General features: G+C 39.3%; 1 protein-coding gene across 3 annotated transcripts in view; it reads right to left on the reverse strand.

Moving 5' to 3' along the window:
- Positions 1 to 13,997, reverse strand: part of phactr2 (phosphatase and actin regulator 2) — a 37,830-nt gene extending 23,833 nt beyond the window's left edge. For 2 of the 3 annotated variants that reach the window (XM_031876975.1, XM_031876945.1), the window contains exon 1: positions 13,833 to 13,997. In XM_031876975.1, coding sequence (XP_031732835.1) covers positions 13,833 to 13,971 — 139 coding nt within the window. In that variant the 5' untranslated portion in view covers positions 13,972 to 13,997. Of the gene's footprint in view, positions 1 to 7,724; positions 7,840 to 13,832 lie in introns of those variants that run through there. The other variant, XM_031876965.1, reaches the window with a different exon arrangement.
- Between the last annotated feature and the right edge of the window lie 1,680 nt (positions 13,998 to 15,677).

Consider the following 15,677-nt stretch of genomic DNA (forward strand, 5'->3'; position numbering starts at 1 on the left):
TATATATTTATATATATTTATATATATATATTTATATATATATATATTTTTATATATATATATATATTTATATATATATATATATATAACACACCCAGAGTGATTAACCCCTTTAAACTTCTCAGATGGTTTCATTTAAATAACAGTTTGAGGCCCCAAAAAAGGTCAAATCAGCCATTATTTATATTTAAAAAAAGCAAAGATAAGAGAATATTTAAAATAATTGAACTTTGTTTTTCTTCTTTGCTTCTCCCATTAATCATCTCACGACCCCTCAAATGTATATGGTGACCTTTAGGAGGGACTGAACCCTGGGTTAGAAACCACCGGACGAAATGACCTAACTATAAATAAAGTGGATAAAGTAGCTCCATTTCAGCCAGCAACAAGGTTAAAGGGCTGCTTGTACATTGATGTAAGCGTATATGAAATCTAAGATATAGTAATGCCATTTTAAAGAACTGAAAAGAAAGAATGAAAGAGGAAGTTTTTGGTTTCAGTGTCACTTTGTCTAACTGTTAGTAATAATAGATCAGTGACAGCAGACATTTTTCAGCAAACAATACATACGTTTTGCTGATAACTCCTGTATTTTAACTTAAGTAGGATTTTTAATTATAATGAAGTATTTTTACATTGTTATATTGGTACTTATACATTAGCTAAGGATGTGAGTACTTTCTTTCACCTTTACAAATTCATTTAATAGCTTTTAAAGAGCAAATATAAGTTTGTGTGTGTGCAGATAGACTACAGCTTGTGGTGCAGACCTGCAAATGTCTGGATACCACATATATACACAAATAGACCTCAATGCTCATCCCTTCAAGCTGGGACAGATACGAAGGGATGGTGAGATGATGGTTGTTAGTAGGTATGACGTAATGCTGAAACAATTCAATATTTAATCAATTAATCGTTTGGTTGATATATTTTCAGTACAAGGTGCAATTTGCCCGTCACCAATTCCTAAAGGCCAAGATGATGACGTCAAATTGCCTAAAGATAGTTAATTATCATATACGACCAATGAAAGCAGCTTTCTTTAAATTCTCCTGATCTATGTTTTATTGAAGGATACTTTGTATTATATTTCTCTTTTCAAACCCTATATCTATGTGACTTTTTTTGTATTATCATATGATTCTTTGATGTAATGTCCCAAAGCCTTTTTATGGGTAAAGAAGAAGAAGAAGATGAAGATGAAGAAGAAGAAGAAGAAGAAGAAGAAGAAGAGGGAAATGAAGAAGACGAAGAGAGAAATCAAGAAGAAGTGTATTCGTTTTAGTTTCAGTGCCACTGTGGTAACTGTAGCTTCATAGACAAAAAAAATAGGCTTTAAAATGAAACATTTAAAGATATCTGTGGGATCAGAATTGACAAACCCAGTGTGGCACGATAAGTTAAGCTCACAGTCCACGATGAATAAATCAGCTGAGGGTCTGGACAGCGTCTCGGGCTCCAAATGAGGATCAATACAATCCGAGCTCTACCATGGGGGGGGGGGGGGATTTATTTTGAAAAGAAGGAGATGACAGTGAACCCTGAATCCAGCTTTGAGTAGGTCAAAGGGAAGCAAAGGCTGAAATCTGTCAAGGTTGGTGAGGACAGACTTTAAATCCTTTGATTGTACGACAGAGAAATAATATCTGTTTAATGTTACACTCAAGCTCTCACCACTTCTCACTGAGGCAAACCAAGCCAAACTCTCCTGCCCCAGACTCTCAATATGGGAGTCGACTAGAGTGTAATGTGTGTGTGTGAGAGAGAGAGAGAGAGCTTTATCTGTCACAGTGTCAGTTGAGGTCCTTCAGAACCGAGCTTGACCAAATTGGGTGGTCAGACATCAATGCACAAACACACACACACACACACTTATAAACACGCAGTTGGGTTTCCATAACTTCTGGGGACATTTCATTGACTTGCATTCATTTCCTGAGGAGTTACCCTTACCCTAACCATAACTTAGACCTAACCCACCTTAACCTTAACCTTAAACTTAACCCAACCTTACCTTAAATCATGTCATCACACATAAATGTAATGATTTACATATTGAGACTTGCATGTTGTCCTCAAAAGGAAGGCCAGTCCCCACAATGTGACTGTGTCAGACTTATGTCCCCACAAGAAAGGTAAAACAAACACACACACACACACACACACAATGTAAGGACAAGACTGCCATCTAGTGTTTCAACACAACTCAAACGACTAAAGATGATTTGCCATTAACTCTTTGCTTCTCCATGTCTCTGTTGGACACCCCTCCTTTTCTCCCCTCAGTCATTAAAGCATAAGAAGCCCCAAACAGAGTTGGCGTGTAAATAATCACATACAGTGAGAGAGAACATTCTTGCTGTGGATTGCTGCAACAGGACAAATAAAACCATCAGCGAACTCTAAACAAAACCAATTTGGGAAGTTCACAGGGGGAAAATGGGGAGATCAAAACGAAGCAGTGCATTTGTCTCCTGCAGCAGTGTGTGCAGACCAAAGTTGTTAAAGTACTTGCACAGTCTCATTCACCACCTCTTATGCAATATATTCACCTGGCTCATCTGCTCATCAATAGATTGGCTGATTCAAATCTTCTCATCTTGATGTGATTCTCAAAGTCCTACACCTGACACTGACATTAAATATAAATACCTTGAGTACAGGCTAATGTACTGGAATCACGATATCTGACAGCAGCTTGAGAGCCTTTGCAAATGCTTCACATCCACGTTTGTTTGTATTCAATAATCCATATACACATTCACACCTGGCAGCTGCCATGACGGCCGCAGTCTTACAGGACTGTTGTTAGCAAATAAGATGGAAGTCAGTGACGAGGTGGAGGATGGAAGTACTTAGTAAAGTTCACAGGAGGAAAGTGACTGCATTAGTATTGAATGGGAGGTAATGTCATTAACCTTGAGGTAGCAATGACGCATACTGAATGTGTTGGAGGCTACACGTGTGTTAAAGGGCAGTGGAAAATACTGTGGCGTTGAGAATCAGATCACCAGGTCTAACAAGGTGAGAAATTATTTTGTCTTTCATGCCATCGAGTTGCTAAATTCTCAATGGTTGATTGATGATTCAGTTGGATGTGCTTCAAGTTTAATGATATGCCTTCATTGAGTTTTATGTCAGCCTAATGGGTTTTTTCGCATATATTTTCACATATTTTTATTGTATGTTGTATGCGTTCTGTTTCATCTCCTGCAGGTGTGTTCGTTTTCTAGAAACAAATTGCTAAAACTTTCGCTTTCGACCACCTATCCTAACTTTAACCATTCAAGTTCAATGTCAAACTTTTCGCGAGAGTTTCGCTAATTGTAGGGTAGACACAACCCAATTTTGTTGTTATAACATTGTAGTCTCATCTCCTTTTATTTTCTGTCTGTGTTAAATGAACGTGTGAAAGAGATGTACAGAGAGAGAGAGATAGGGGTCAAGAAAGTCAAAGCCTTTCAACAGAAAACTCAAAGATAGAAAGATATCGTATTTTTTCTTTGGGAACTTCTGGTCACAAACTTACTATTAACCCTTCTGGCTACTACTGCTTCAATCTCTTAATTCCTCTGTTTCAATTACTGATCAAACAAAACTCAGGGAAAAGCTCCCTCTGGATTGAGTTTAGATCAATCTGATGCTTTTACTGTAAATCTGTGCAAGAATACAATATCCAAACTGGAGATCTTTGGGGAAATACTCAAAGTCAAGAGGACACCCGCTTTAAGTATTGGAATTTGTTTGTCAAAGTGACACTTTTTAGAAGCCGAGTCCTGTTCGTCCTGACACTAAATAACAGAGATCAACTGAGGAGGGCTGACCTTTTCAATGACCGGAACAGCAAAAGTAAAGACAGCAGAGGAGGAGGAGGAGGAGGAGGAGGGCCAGAAGAAAGGAAAGGAGTCATCAAATATTAAGTAGTAGCCTCAGCGGAACAAGGGGGCAATAATTGTTTAAGTGCTACTCTCTCCCGTCCCCTTGATTTATTCATTAAACTGAGGTACTGCCGGCCTCATAGTATTGTCAAAGCCAAAAGGACAGGGGATATACGCGCATGTATGTGTGTCATTGTCATTTGGGCCATTTTGCAAAAGTGTTTTTTGCATTCATGACCATTCAGTGATTGTCTAAAAGAGAAAGGAGCACTTTCATAACAAGTTGCCTATCGTACGGTTGCACATTTCCCTTACATGCATAAATACAAACTGGTTTAAGTGTGTGAAGTTACACCGGGGAGTAGCTAACCTTTCAAGAGCTAAGGACATCTCTGTACCACAACAGTCTATACCAAACTCTCATAACAGTCAAGTGTGACTCAGCAAGGACCAGGCTCTGGTATACAAGAGAGGAACTACTTCTTTCTACTTAAATGGTCTCAGTACACAACCAGTGAAATATCATCGTATAGTAGCACTGTGAAGCTTCATTCGTCCAGATTATAGTCTGTCAAATACATGGGATTTTCAAAATGTGTCAGACTGTCATTGTTGGGATTGTTCATGATCTATAAAATGCACTGATTATGCTTTATGTACTCAGTGTACAGTGTGGTGGTTTTATGCAATTAGATTTTGCTCCAGCATTATGAACTTTCTTTATTACTCTTAAAACGTCTTACCGTAGTTTCCTACCAAAATCTGCAAGAGAAAATGTGAATTAATGCTAATTTCCATACCTTACTTTTATACAAACAACAAAACAGTTGGTGGTGCTAATACTCCAGTTGGATCTCATTAAGCCATTGCAGAAGAAGACAGTGCAACAAGATAATGGAATTCAAACACTTGTTGTTTATTAAGTCATAAATATTGAATGTTATAGATAAATACGTAAGATTTGTAAGTTTTCTGGGCCTTTAACTGTGACATTTTAGGTCTGACATTCTTCCTGTTTTTGCAGTGCAGCCACCAAATATGAATCCCTGACTGGCTCATCTGTGTGCAGGAATTACAATGCTTGTGGCTGCTGATAATAATCTAAAGTAATCTACATTGTTTTTTACCTTATATCATTAACTGTACAGTCTTTGGTTGCAGCGATACCGTAGTGGCTACTGTCATTTCTCTTCCTCTTCATGTATGCCAGCCAGCTCCTCTGAAACCTGATCTCCTGTTTTTTGCATTCTGTTTGGCACAACCCATAAGCCGCCATCATTGCTAAAATGTTGCCTGTATGAATCAATAGTTGACATCCTGCCAGACAGGCAGCCAGAGAGCTGAAGATAAAGCGAGCTCCAGAGAGACAGAGAAAGAGACAGGGACAGAAAGAGATGGATGAAAGATTGATACTGTAGTGTGGGGTCTTTAATAATAACCAAAGTATAATGGCCGCAGCACAGAGAAAATATAATCGCAACATCAGATCACAGACACTATTTTATTATAAATAAGCCATGGCTCTGCTTTAGAAGTGTGTGACTCGAGGCCATAAGAGGACAGTGAGCGAGGAGCGTAAACAAACAGCAGTCTAAATCCATCTATACAGATTTATCTCTACAGATATACTGGAGTCACATCGGAAAAACAGCTGCGCTAAGAACGTCAGTGAAGTTTGCCTGTGACGTGTGGCTGTTAGTCAGGACCTTGTGACTCTTATGGAGACTCAACATGGCTTTTAAAGTGGACCACCACTGGTTGATAGTGTTGCTGCTGCTTTGGGAAACGTCCGGCTAGCTTTTACGGACTGAGGTCTGTGGCCCAAGAGGTCTGAGGCAGCAGGTTTTTCACACATTCATCCCATGTTTACAACTGTAAACAAGAACCACCATTTACCATCCGAGATAAAATGATACAACATGCCATTTAGCCATTTCAGTAAATCAATATATTAACATGAGGATATCTGAGAGAGTCATACAGACCTACCTGTCAAACAAGGTACTAAGCCAGAAGTATGTTGTTGCACCAGGGCAAGTCTCACATGAAATTAGATGAGTATGTGTGAGAGAGATCAAATGACATATCTGTCAAATGCAGTGACAAACTGACACAGTATTTGTTGGTTCAACTGAAGTTAGGTGTATCCTTTATTTTCCTTCAGGGTGAATTCAGTCGCCCGGGAGGTGGTTGTGCAGAGAGTTGAGGACTGTATTCATGACAAAAGTGTCCAGTGTCTCCAGTTAGTGCAGACTGCAATTGTAAATAAAGCACATGGGAAAAGTTTGCCTTCAGAGTTTTCTGCCGGAAGTGTTTAACCCAAACCATGCTATTTTCCTAAACCTAACCAAGTTGGTTAGTTATATAAACCTAATGGGATCCCTGAAGGCGAACTTCTGAAAAGTGCCTAAATAACTTAAGTCAAATATCCACATGCAAATACATTGTCTACTGAACACACACTCACACAAAATATGACACGATCAACAGTGAGCTGAGAAAATAGAGTGAAGAGTATTATGATCAACCACACACTCTCACACACACACACACACACACACACACAAATCACAGTACAGGCATATGCAAGTGTGCACACTCACAGATGTTGCTTTGCCTTGCAAAATGCTGTTTCACAAACACACAGCAGCAATAATTTGTCATGTAACCATTCAGCTCCCGGACGACAGACAAACACACCCACACACACACACAAAGGAGCGAGGATTAAAGTGGATTTATTGCTGTAAAGCTTACCCAAGACAACAACAGAGAATAAAAACAACAACCGGAATCTAAACATTATCTCTGCCCTAAATGTCTGTCTTTCTTCAATAAGAAATAGAAGCTGTGATGTGACAACCTCTGCAAACTGTAATTAAACTATATTAGATGACATAGGCCCGATATAGCCTGCCTCCTCCAGCTGAGTATGACACCAACCAATGCACCAACGTATCATTGTCATTTAGTCTAATAGTCTCATGCACCCAAGATGGCTACCAGTTAAGCCGTCCTCGAATCGGCCTTTTCTTTCCTCTATAGAAATATTAACAATAAACTCACTGCCATTGCTTTTTCTTTGTCATATAAGAAACTACAATGATATAACGCAACTGTGGGGCTGACTTACAAAAAGACAATAATTGCTTTTAAAGTTACGCATAAGTGTTCATCACCATATCAGCAGCAAAACTGGCCCTCACGGCACACCAGAAGCCTGGTTAAGTGAAGATATAGCCAACCTTAAGGTTATTAATTGTTCTACTTGCAGCATTAGCTTCTTATTAATATTGCACACAGTGTTATAACTATAGTGCCTTTAAAGTAGTGTTCCTGTACATTATGCATGACCCTGTTGTTGTTGTCATTGATATATGGAACAGATTTATTTCAGATTCATGATTTAAGGCAAAGAAGCAACCCGACAAACAAATGATCTCTGACAAAAGTCAGACACTCATTTTGCATACAGTCAAAGCTAGCAACACTGACTGACGCTTAAATGCCCCCCTTTTTATTTGAACTAGTAGACTTTATGAAGCTAACTTCAAATTAAACACGGTAGGCAGGCTGCTTCATAACTCACATAATACAGGCTGAGGATTTATAGTGTGTGTGTGTGTGTGTGTGTGTGTGTGTGTGTGTGTGTGTGTGTGTGTGTACACCTAAAGCAATCGGCAGCTAACAGGTGACAAACCAACAAGGACAGGAAGTGAAGAGCAAGTGGTGGAAATAATGTCTCTGTGTCCATAATGCCGTGTGTTACATTAAACAGACACAGAAAGTCAACACATGCAGAAAGAAAAAGATCCAGCTGATTATTTGAGAGGAAAAACTCACCGTCATGTTCCATGACTTGACCCAGGGAATATTATCAGCAGTGTGAATTGATCCTTGCCTCTTCCCGACACACCACCACTCTGCCTCCCTCCCTCCCCCGACTGACTCCCCCTCCTCCCTTTCTCACAGTCTCCCTTCTTCTCCGATTCTCTCTCCCCTCCCTTTCTCTCTCCCCTCGCTGTCTACTTCCTCTCTCTCTCCACTGTCTGCTCCTCACTCGCCCCTCCTCCCTTCATCACTCCCTCACTCCCTCCTGCCGCCCCTCTCTCTAATAAAGAGCATTAAAAGTTAATGTTTGTTTCCATCTCAGTTCCTCATTCTCCCTTTCCAATATGTGTTTCTCCTCCTGCGTTTATCTCCATCTCCCTGCCTGTCAAGTTTTTCCTCCTTCCTCTGGCTGCTGTCTGGCTCCAGTCTTACTCAGTCTTCCCTCCTCTGTTGATGTCCCACAGTGACGTAGGAAATAAGGAGAGTAGGGGAGAGGACAGGAGAGAAAGAGAGAAGGTAAATAGAAGGGAGATGCATCAAATACACAGGTAGCGTGCTGTATGTTTAGTGTGTTTACTTTTCAATGCTGCACTTTCACGTTTATATTTTTAGTGCAGTTAGCAGATATGAGCAGAATTCACACTATCAATACGATATAAAGGAGTAAACAGAAGACATGTTTGTTATATGGAAGTCCAAAGTACAGATTCACTGGCTGTGACATGGCCGCCTACAGTGATTCTTTTGAATGTTACAGCTTCTTGCCGTAAACTACTCAACATTAATTCATTTTAAGGTCGTTTTAACCTTATTTCAGACAAAAAAACGTCACACAAAACATCCAAAAACCAAAAAAATAAAAATGTAAGATGATATAAACTGACTTATCGCTTTTTCTGACCAATTCATTCAGCATATCATGAAAAATTGTGCACATACATTTAGGTGTCTAGAGTGTTTGGAGTGCATATACCAACCCAAGAACTGTGACATAAGACAACCCAGTCCGTTTTTAGTGGGCCGCAAAGATCAGAAAACACGTGTTTCAACAAGCCATTGAGATTTGTCTCCCCTTCGTGTGTCACATGCAGGCTTATTAGAATACACCGTCCCCCATCTGAGTATCTCCACCCACAATGGAGAACACACCTGAAGACCATGGTGCCACAGTGACTGTGCCATGATAAAAACAATTTAGATATTAAACCCATAAATCATAAAAACCCAGCATCAGTAGCAATCACACGCTAAATAAATCAATATAAACTCTAAGATAGACAGGAGAGCTATAAAGAAATCACAGGAGGAAGAGGCAGACAGATGGTCATTTTCTTTGTGTTTTTACATCACACACACACTCAACACTGTATATATGTCATCTGTATGCCAGTAACTGTTTGACGCTGGATCCCGCAGCTATAGCACCAGACTGCTATTTGTGAATGTGTATCACAAATGTGATATCATTTGTATCACAAATGATGACAGCAGCTGCTGTCATTATCATTGTTGTACTGTAGATGTTTTCGTTTTCCTGTTTTATTCCCTCTTCATTTCCTTTTTAACTTTCCACTTTAACTCATCCTCTCCACGACTGTCTTATGTATAAAAATCCAAAAGCCTACAAACCTATGTTTCCTGCTTTTGTCCATAATGTCTCTCTGTTTCACTGATTTTGTTTATAACTAACCCAGCATTTGTAAGCGTTAATTAAATTTCCATTAGGCACATACACTTACTGTATGTACACAGCATTGTTTGAGGCTGTGCAGCGTAACGTGGACAAATATTAATAGAGTTAAAGGCTCAGCAAGTAACTGAGTTACTGATAGACAGATGGAGGGAGAGAAAGTGAGACTTTAACTTTTGATGCAGTCCAACAAAACTGCTCACAGCGAGCGAGAAGAAAAACAACTGGCTTATCAACTCCAGCAACACCCACCCACGCACACATGATCGAACACAAAAGAAATGCAGTAGATGGAAAAAAAATGAAAGCGCCTGTACCTCACAAGGTGTTTAAAAAGACCCTTATTTCTCACCGTTAAATGTGAGAACAACACGTACAGTCCACCCAAAGAACAGGCAGACACGATCACATACAACACCGAGAGTGTAATAAGAAGAGAGAGAAATCAAAGAAAGAAAGTCTGTTTTGTTAAAATATCGGCCTGCACTGAAGGGAGCCCAGACGACACAAATGAAGACACAGCTGTGTGTGTCATCATGCAATCACCTTAATTAATGTATCACAATCACCTGTTGTCTGCTGCCAGTATAATCATGTGGTGTAGCTTCAGGGCAACGGGCGCTCCAAATTAGATCATAGAACCAGTTTGTAATTGCTGTTTAGAAGAACCGTTACACATCACTGTTGAAAGGGAAATACATCTTTAGGACTTGACACCACTGTGGTTAAGGGTCGGTTAAGTTATGGCACAAACACCTGCTCTGATAGGGTTAGTGCTAGGGGACCTGGGTCGACAAGCTATACAACGATAACCACATGGTTAAGGTCAGGGGACAACAATGTTAGTGATTAAAATAAACCATTGTTAAATGTCAGTTGGAAACAGGAAACTAACTACGGTTTCACATGTTAAAGTCTGTTGTTTTGTTGAGCCATCAATCCACCTCGACCTCCTGCTGCTGAAGACTTTGTGTATAATCGGCCAAACTAAAGAGGCTAAAGGCAGTTATGTGAGAGAATTATTAGAGATGTGATTTTGAACCTTTAAATATGGTTACTTATAGCCACGCTAGTGACGTGGATCTAGGGATGTCAAGTCAGGTTCCGACTGAAATATCTCATGTGCTACCAGATGGATTGAAAGAGGTTCACGTTTGCTGAGTTGAGTGAAATGTCACTACAACTACTGATTGGATTGTCATGACATTTGTTTATGTGTTCATTTGCTCCTCGGGATGATTTGTAATACCTTGGGTAATCCCTTAACTTTTCTAGCGCCATCATCAGGCCAACATTTAAACATCATCCAATACTTTGCTTTTTTTGACTAAATACAGACTAATGACATTCCCATCAGCCTCAGCTGTACTTAGTGCTAAGGAAAAAGTTACATAGTAAACATTGTACCTGCTAAACATCAAGACATTAGCATCGTCATACTGAGCATATTATCATACTGATGTTAGCATTAAGGTGTAGTAGAACCTCACAGAGCCGGTAGCATCGCTGAAGAGTCTTGATCTTGTTCAGATACCCGTTGGAATCTTAAATTGTATTATTTATTTGCTGTGTATGAAATTAAAAATGTTTCCAATCATTCAGATGACAAACCAAATTAGTTACATAGAACATCCACGCACAGGTCTGTTCATCCCAAGCTTCTGCAAATTTCACCTGAAAAACTGTTTACTTCAATAATTACACCTTAACCAGAGCTTTTTGGGTTTGTCGGTGGGTGTTACAACAGCTACAACAGTGGCTGAGGATGGACTGTGTGTGGGCAGTGAAGGGGGAAGGGCCGCTCTCTGCATCACAGTGCATTTAACTAGTAGTTATTGCAGACTAAAAGGGTCTGTAATCAATGTTATTTTGAGCAGAGTACCCGCAGAGTGTACCAGCAAGCTGACACTCCTCTGCTGTCCTCTTCCTCTGTTCAGCCTTTCATCTGTCCTCTCCTCCTCCTTAATCATCCTGTCCTTGCAACCCTTTTTGCCTCCTCTTCTCCATAAAACCTGCTTCCTGTAATTCCTCTTTGACTCTCTTCCCTCTTCTCTCTTTGTCCCTTATTGTTCTCTTTTGTATTAATAGATCAATAGGCCATCCTTCCAGTTTCTGCTCCTTTTTCCCCCACCCTCTTTTGTCTTCATCCCTCTCTTCTCTTCTTCTTGTCTCTGTCTGTGTAATTACAAGAGCGATACAGCGCCCATCCGGAGGACAGCATGCTATTTACAACAGATAGCAAAGAGCATCTCAGCCTACACATTATCCCAAATTGATTTTGTTTTTCACAAACACATACACAAATGCATGCATGTGAGTGCTCGAGTTTATATGGAGACACACATTAAGGTATCATATTCTTATATTAGAAAAGCGATAGGAAAAAAGCATTAACATTTGCTGCTACAAGTGGGCTTATTGGTTTACGTCAACGTGCAAGCTTTAAAAGGTCAAAGTTAATCTGTGAATTGAGTTCAAGCTATTCATATCCCTGAGAAAAAAATGTTTGGACATAAAGAAATAATACTTACTGTTGATTTGTTATCAAGCCTGTGGGCTGCAATTATTTTTAGTCTCATGTTTTCTTAGAGTTTGTTAAATAGAAATAAACTACATGGACATGAAAAAGACGCCCCTCCCTTCAGCTATTAATGCTGGAAATGTTTCCCACTGGGGCATTTTTCTTTGGGCAAGAGAAATATCCCATCATACTCCACCCTTAAGTTTAAAAAAGAGTGCTGTAAGTCTTATACTATTTTTTCAGAGAGAAATACTGTTTTTTACATTTGTAGTTTAGCGAGCAGCAGGATTACGTGCTCTCACTCTGTCCCCATTTGGCTGCTTTTGAAGCTTCACCCTGTGGGATGGATGTGAAAAATGCAGGTTACACGTTACACTTGTGTGAGGTGCCATTTTAATGCACATGGTGAATTAGCTCCCCCTGTTGCTTGATTTACAAACTGTTCTTTTCACTGAACAATACAGCACAATGTGTACATTTGTGTAAACAGATTTTTTTAATGAATGAATTTAAATTGTGAAATCTAAAATTGTCCTTTCAATTCATACATAAAACTATGATAAAAAATGGATAGCGTGAGGATTATTCATGAAGCACCTAACAATCCATAGAGCGTTTCATTTTCAGCTTTAGCTAAGTTACTCTTCGACAGTTTGAACCATGAAGCTCAAAGATCCAAACAGACAACAGACATAATCAACTTCAGACATCTAATTTCCTGACTGCTCCACTCATGAGCATTTCCTGTAATTACAACTTTAACCATAAACACAGAACACTTCCTGTGGCAGCTGAAGACCAGCAAGATAACTGCAACTTCTAACATATGAGTATCACCGAAATGTTATAATAAACTAATCAGACTGCAGAGCCAGACGGCCCTGATGGAAAAGCAGTATATTACTAAACTTCATGCCCGCAGTAGAAGTCAGAGTAGGCGTGTTAGTCGGGTGGAGAGCACCGCTGCAGGCTGAGTTTGAGGCTTAAACGCTGAAGACGTGCTGATAGGAAGTGGTTCTAACCACTGAAACTATATACAAGCCTGTACAAGGCCTCATGCAGCAAAACGGTGACAGTGACATTTAAGTAAGACGCTGAGGATGCATAACACCGTGGCCAAAGTCTTACAATGCCCGTGAAAGGGTTATTTTAACAACATTTTGACACTTAACCTACAGAAAAAAAACCTTAATGTTAGAGTTAAAACTAATTCACACATACACTGGTGTGTAAATTGAGTACAAATGTATGTACACTTTGATTTTATATCAGAACTTTTCAATAACCTTGGATTTGTTTGAAATGTTCCTTCGCCTTTATTGATATTCACAAACCAGTGGCTGGATATGCCAGTATTTTAAATCCACCTGTCACACCTCCTCCATTCAACCCATTGTGGGACTTGTGCGGCGCCTGATGATTTAGGTAGGTGTGTCATAATAGAAGAGTCAATATTTATGCAATAATTCATTAATTATTGCTTGTTGTGATGATGAACTTCAATATTAAAGTCTCTTTTGAAGGAAAAAAAAAGAGCTCACTACATGATATTCAGTGTTGATAAAGAATAAATCATGAAACAAAAGAGACAACACTGTACATTTTGAGTAAAGAAAGACATTTTGTGTGTTATTATTAGGGGCATCCTGAGCAAAATGTGAGAGGAAGAGGACGTATCTCTGTGTAGGAGAGCAGGAAGCCACAGATGTTTTATTAGAGATGCTGTCTGGCCAAGAACAACTAGTACAACTTGCTGCACCAAAAGAAACCAGAGACATTTTATATTGGCAAGGAAAGACAGGTGGTTCAGTTCTGATGTCTCAGCTGAAAAGGAATTTGATTAAAGGAGCACAACATCAGCATCAGGTTACAGATTGGACTCGTAGTTTGTTTTTGTGGTTTATCCTACCTGAGCGGGATCCCCGGAGCCTGAACAGCACTCTGGAGCGAAATCCAGAGGTGTCACTGAGGGAGCGGACCCTGGGGAGAGGCCACGGCAGAGAAAAGTGCTTCATCTCTGAGTGGGAGTCCCCCTCCTCCTCTTCCATCTTCACCTCCTCTGTCAGCCCGCAGATCCACAGTGTCAAGAAGACATGGGGGGGGAAAACCCTCATGTGACCCTCATTAACATCAGCAGCAGTCTGCCTGTCACTCCTCCCACTCAATCTGTTCTTCTGCAGCAGACAAAAAGTGTGTGTGTATGTGTGTGTGTGTGTTACCGCCCATCATCCCTGAAAGATAGGTTGACTTAGAAATGTGATCTGACTACAAAGTCAGGACTTGTAAAAGGTATTGGTGGCTGCATGCTCATTATATGACCCAGGCACACATTAGATACTGTATGTCTAATGTAGCATATGTATATTGTTGCTAAACCTAAAGTAGTTTTGTTGCCTAAACCTAACCAAACTGTGACTGAAAACTGAAAATAATAATAATGATATGTATTATTAGTTATTAATATTAATATTAATAATTATTATATTAATAATAATTAGAAAGGTTTTTCATTAATGTCATGGCATTATCTTCAGGAAGACTTCAGCTGTTCCCCAACAAAAACAAAGTATTTATTTAAGCCTCTGGATGCAGTGCTTACATTCTCTGTAGGAAATAAAAACAGATAGAGGAACAGCAGCAGTAACGAGATGATCTTGACATTATGTAGATAGACACGACAAAGTTTGCTTCCTTGAAGTGATAGTTCCTTTGTTCAAAATGAATGTTACGCAATGACAAAACGCCAATGTGCGATTGAAAATAGACAGATCTGCAGCTGCAGCTTTGAAACGCTAGATGTCGCTAAATCACCACTCTCCGGTGCAGACACGCTGCTCTTGACACCCCGATGCTTCAGACTTTACACCTACAGTAGAGGTGATTCAAAGGAAGGAGCTGTCACTCCTATCTCCTTTTCCGGGCACCAGAAAGAGTTAGAACAAGTAAGGAACATATGTTAACATCCAGAGCTTTTTTTCTGTTATTTATCATTATTGTTGTTGTTTTTTAATACAGGCTAACAGGCCTGAATCCAAACTTAATACCAGGGTTGTGTGTCATGTGGCTTTATACCACATTTGATGCATCACACATGCTGGCAGTTATCGGTACTGCTTTGTGCTCGTGGTCACCTTATATAATAATGTGGCTCAGTTGCTGGTTGTATGGATTGATCTGTAATCGACTGTTGTTTCAGCTAATGGAGCTGAACTAGGCAGTCGACTTCATGTCGGAAGAAAAAAAAAGCAGAAAAATGTCCAAAACATTTCTGCAGCTTAATCCATATTGAGCATCCTTGAACAATGTGTCCCACACAATCATGTTTCCAGTTGCAGAACTGACAATAAATATATATTTTTTTTTTCTTTGAAAGGTGTAGCCAATGCATACTTTCATGCATCACTGCCCTTTAGCAGCAGATTTTGTTTTGTTTGCACTTGGCATATTGTAAAAAAAATATTAAAAAAATAAGATAAGAGAGACTTTATTGTCCATGTGTCCCATGTGTATGCAACGCAGTACAATACATAGAGGAATGACAGTGTGTGCAAAACAAAAATAACGAATGATGCATTTAACTTTGCACTACTGTTTAGCTAGTTAATTTAATATTATCCTATTTCATTGTATATATTGTGCATTTTTTACATTTAATATTTTTTACACTGTTATTTTTATTGTATATATACACTGTGCATTTTTATACTCAATATTTTTTTTTTTTACTCTTATTATTTTGGATTAATAAATCTAT

This window comes from Anarrhichthys ocellatus, unplaced genomic scaffold (assembly GCF_004355925.1).
Source record: "Anarrhichthys ocellatus isolate YVR2014 unplaced genomic scaffold, GSC_Weel_1.0 scaffold3, whole genome shotgun sequence".
In the NCBI taxonomy this organism is placed as follows: domain Eukaryota; kingdom Metazoa; phylum Chordata; class Actinopteri; order Perciformes; family Anarhichadidae; genus Anarrhichthys; species Anarrhichthys ocellatus.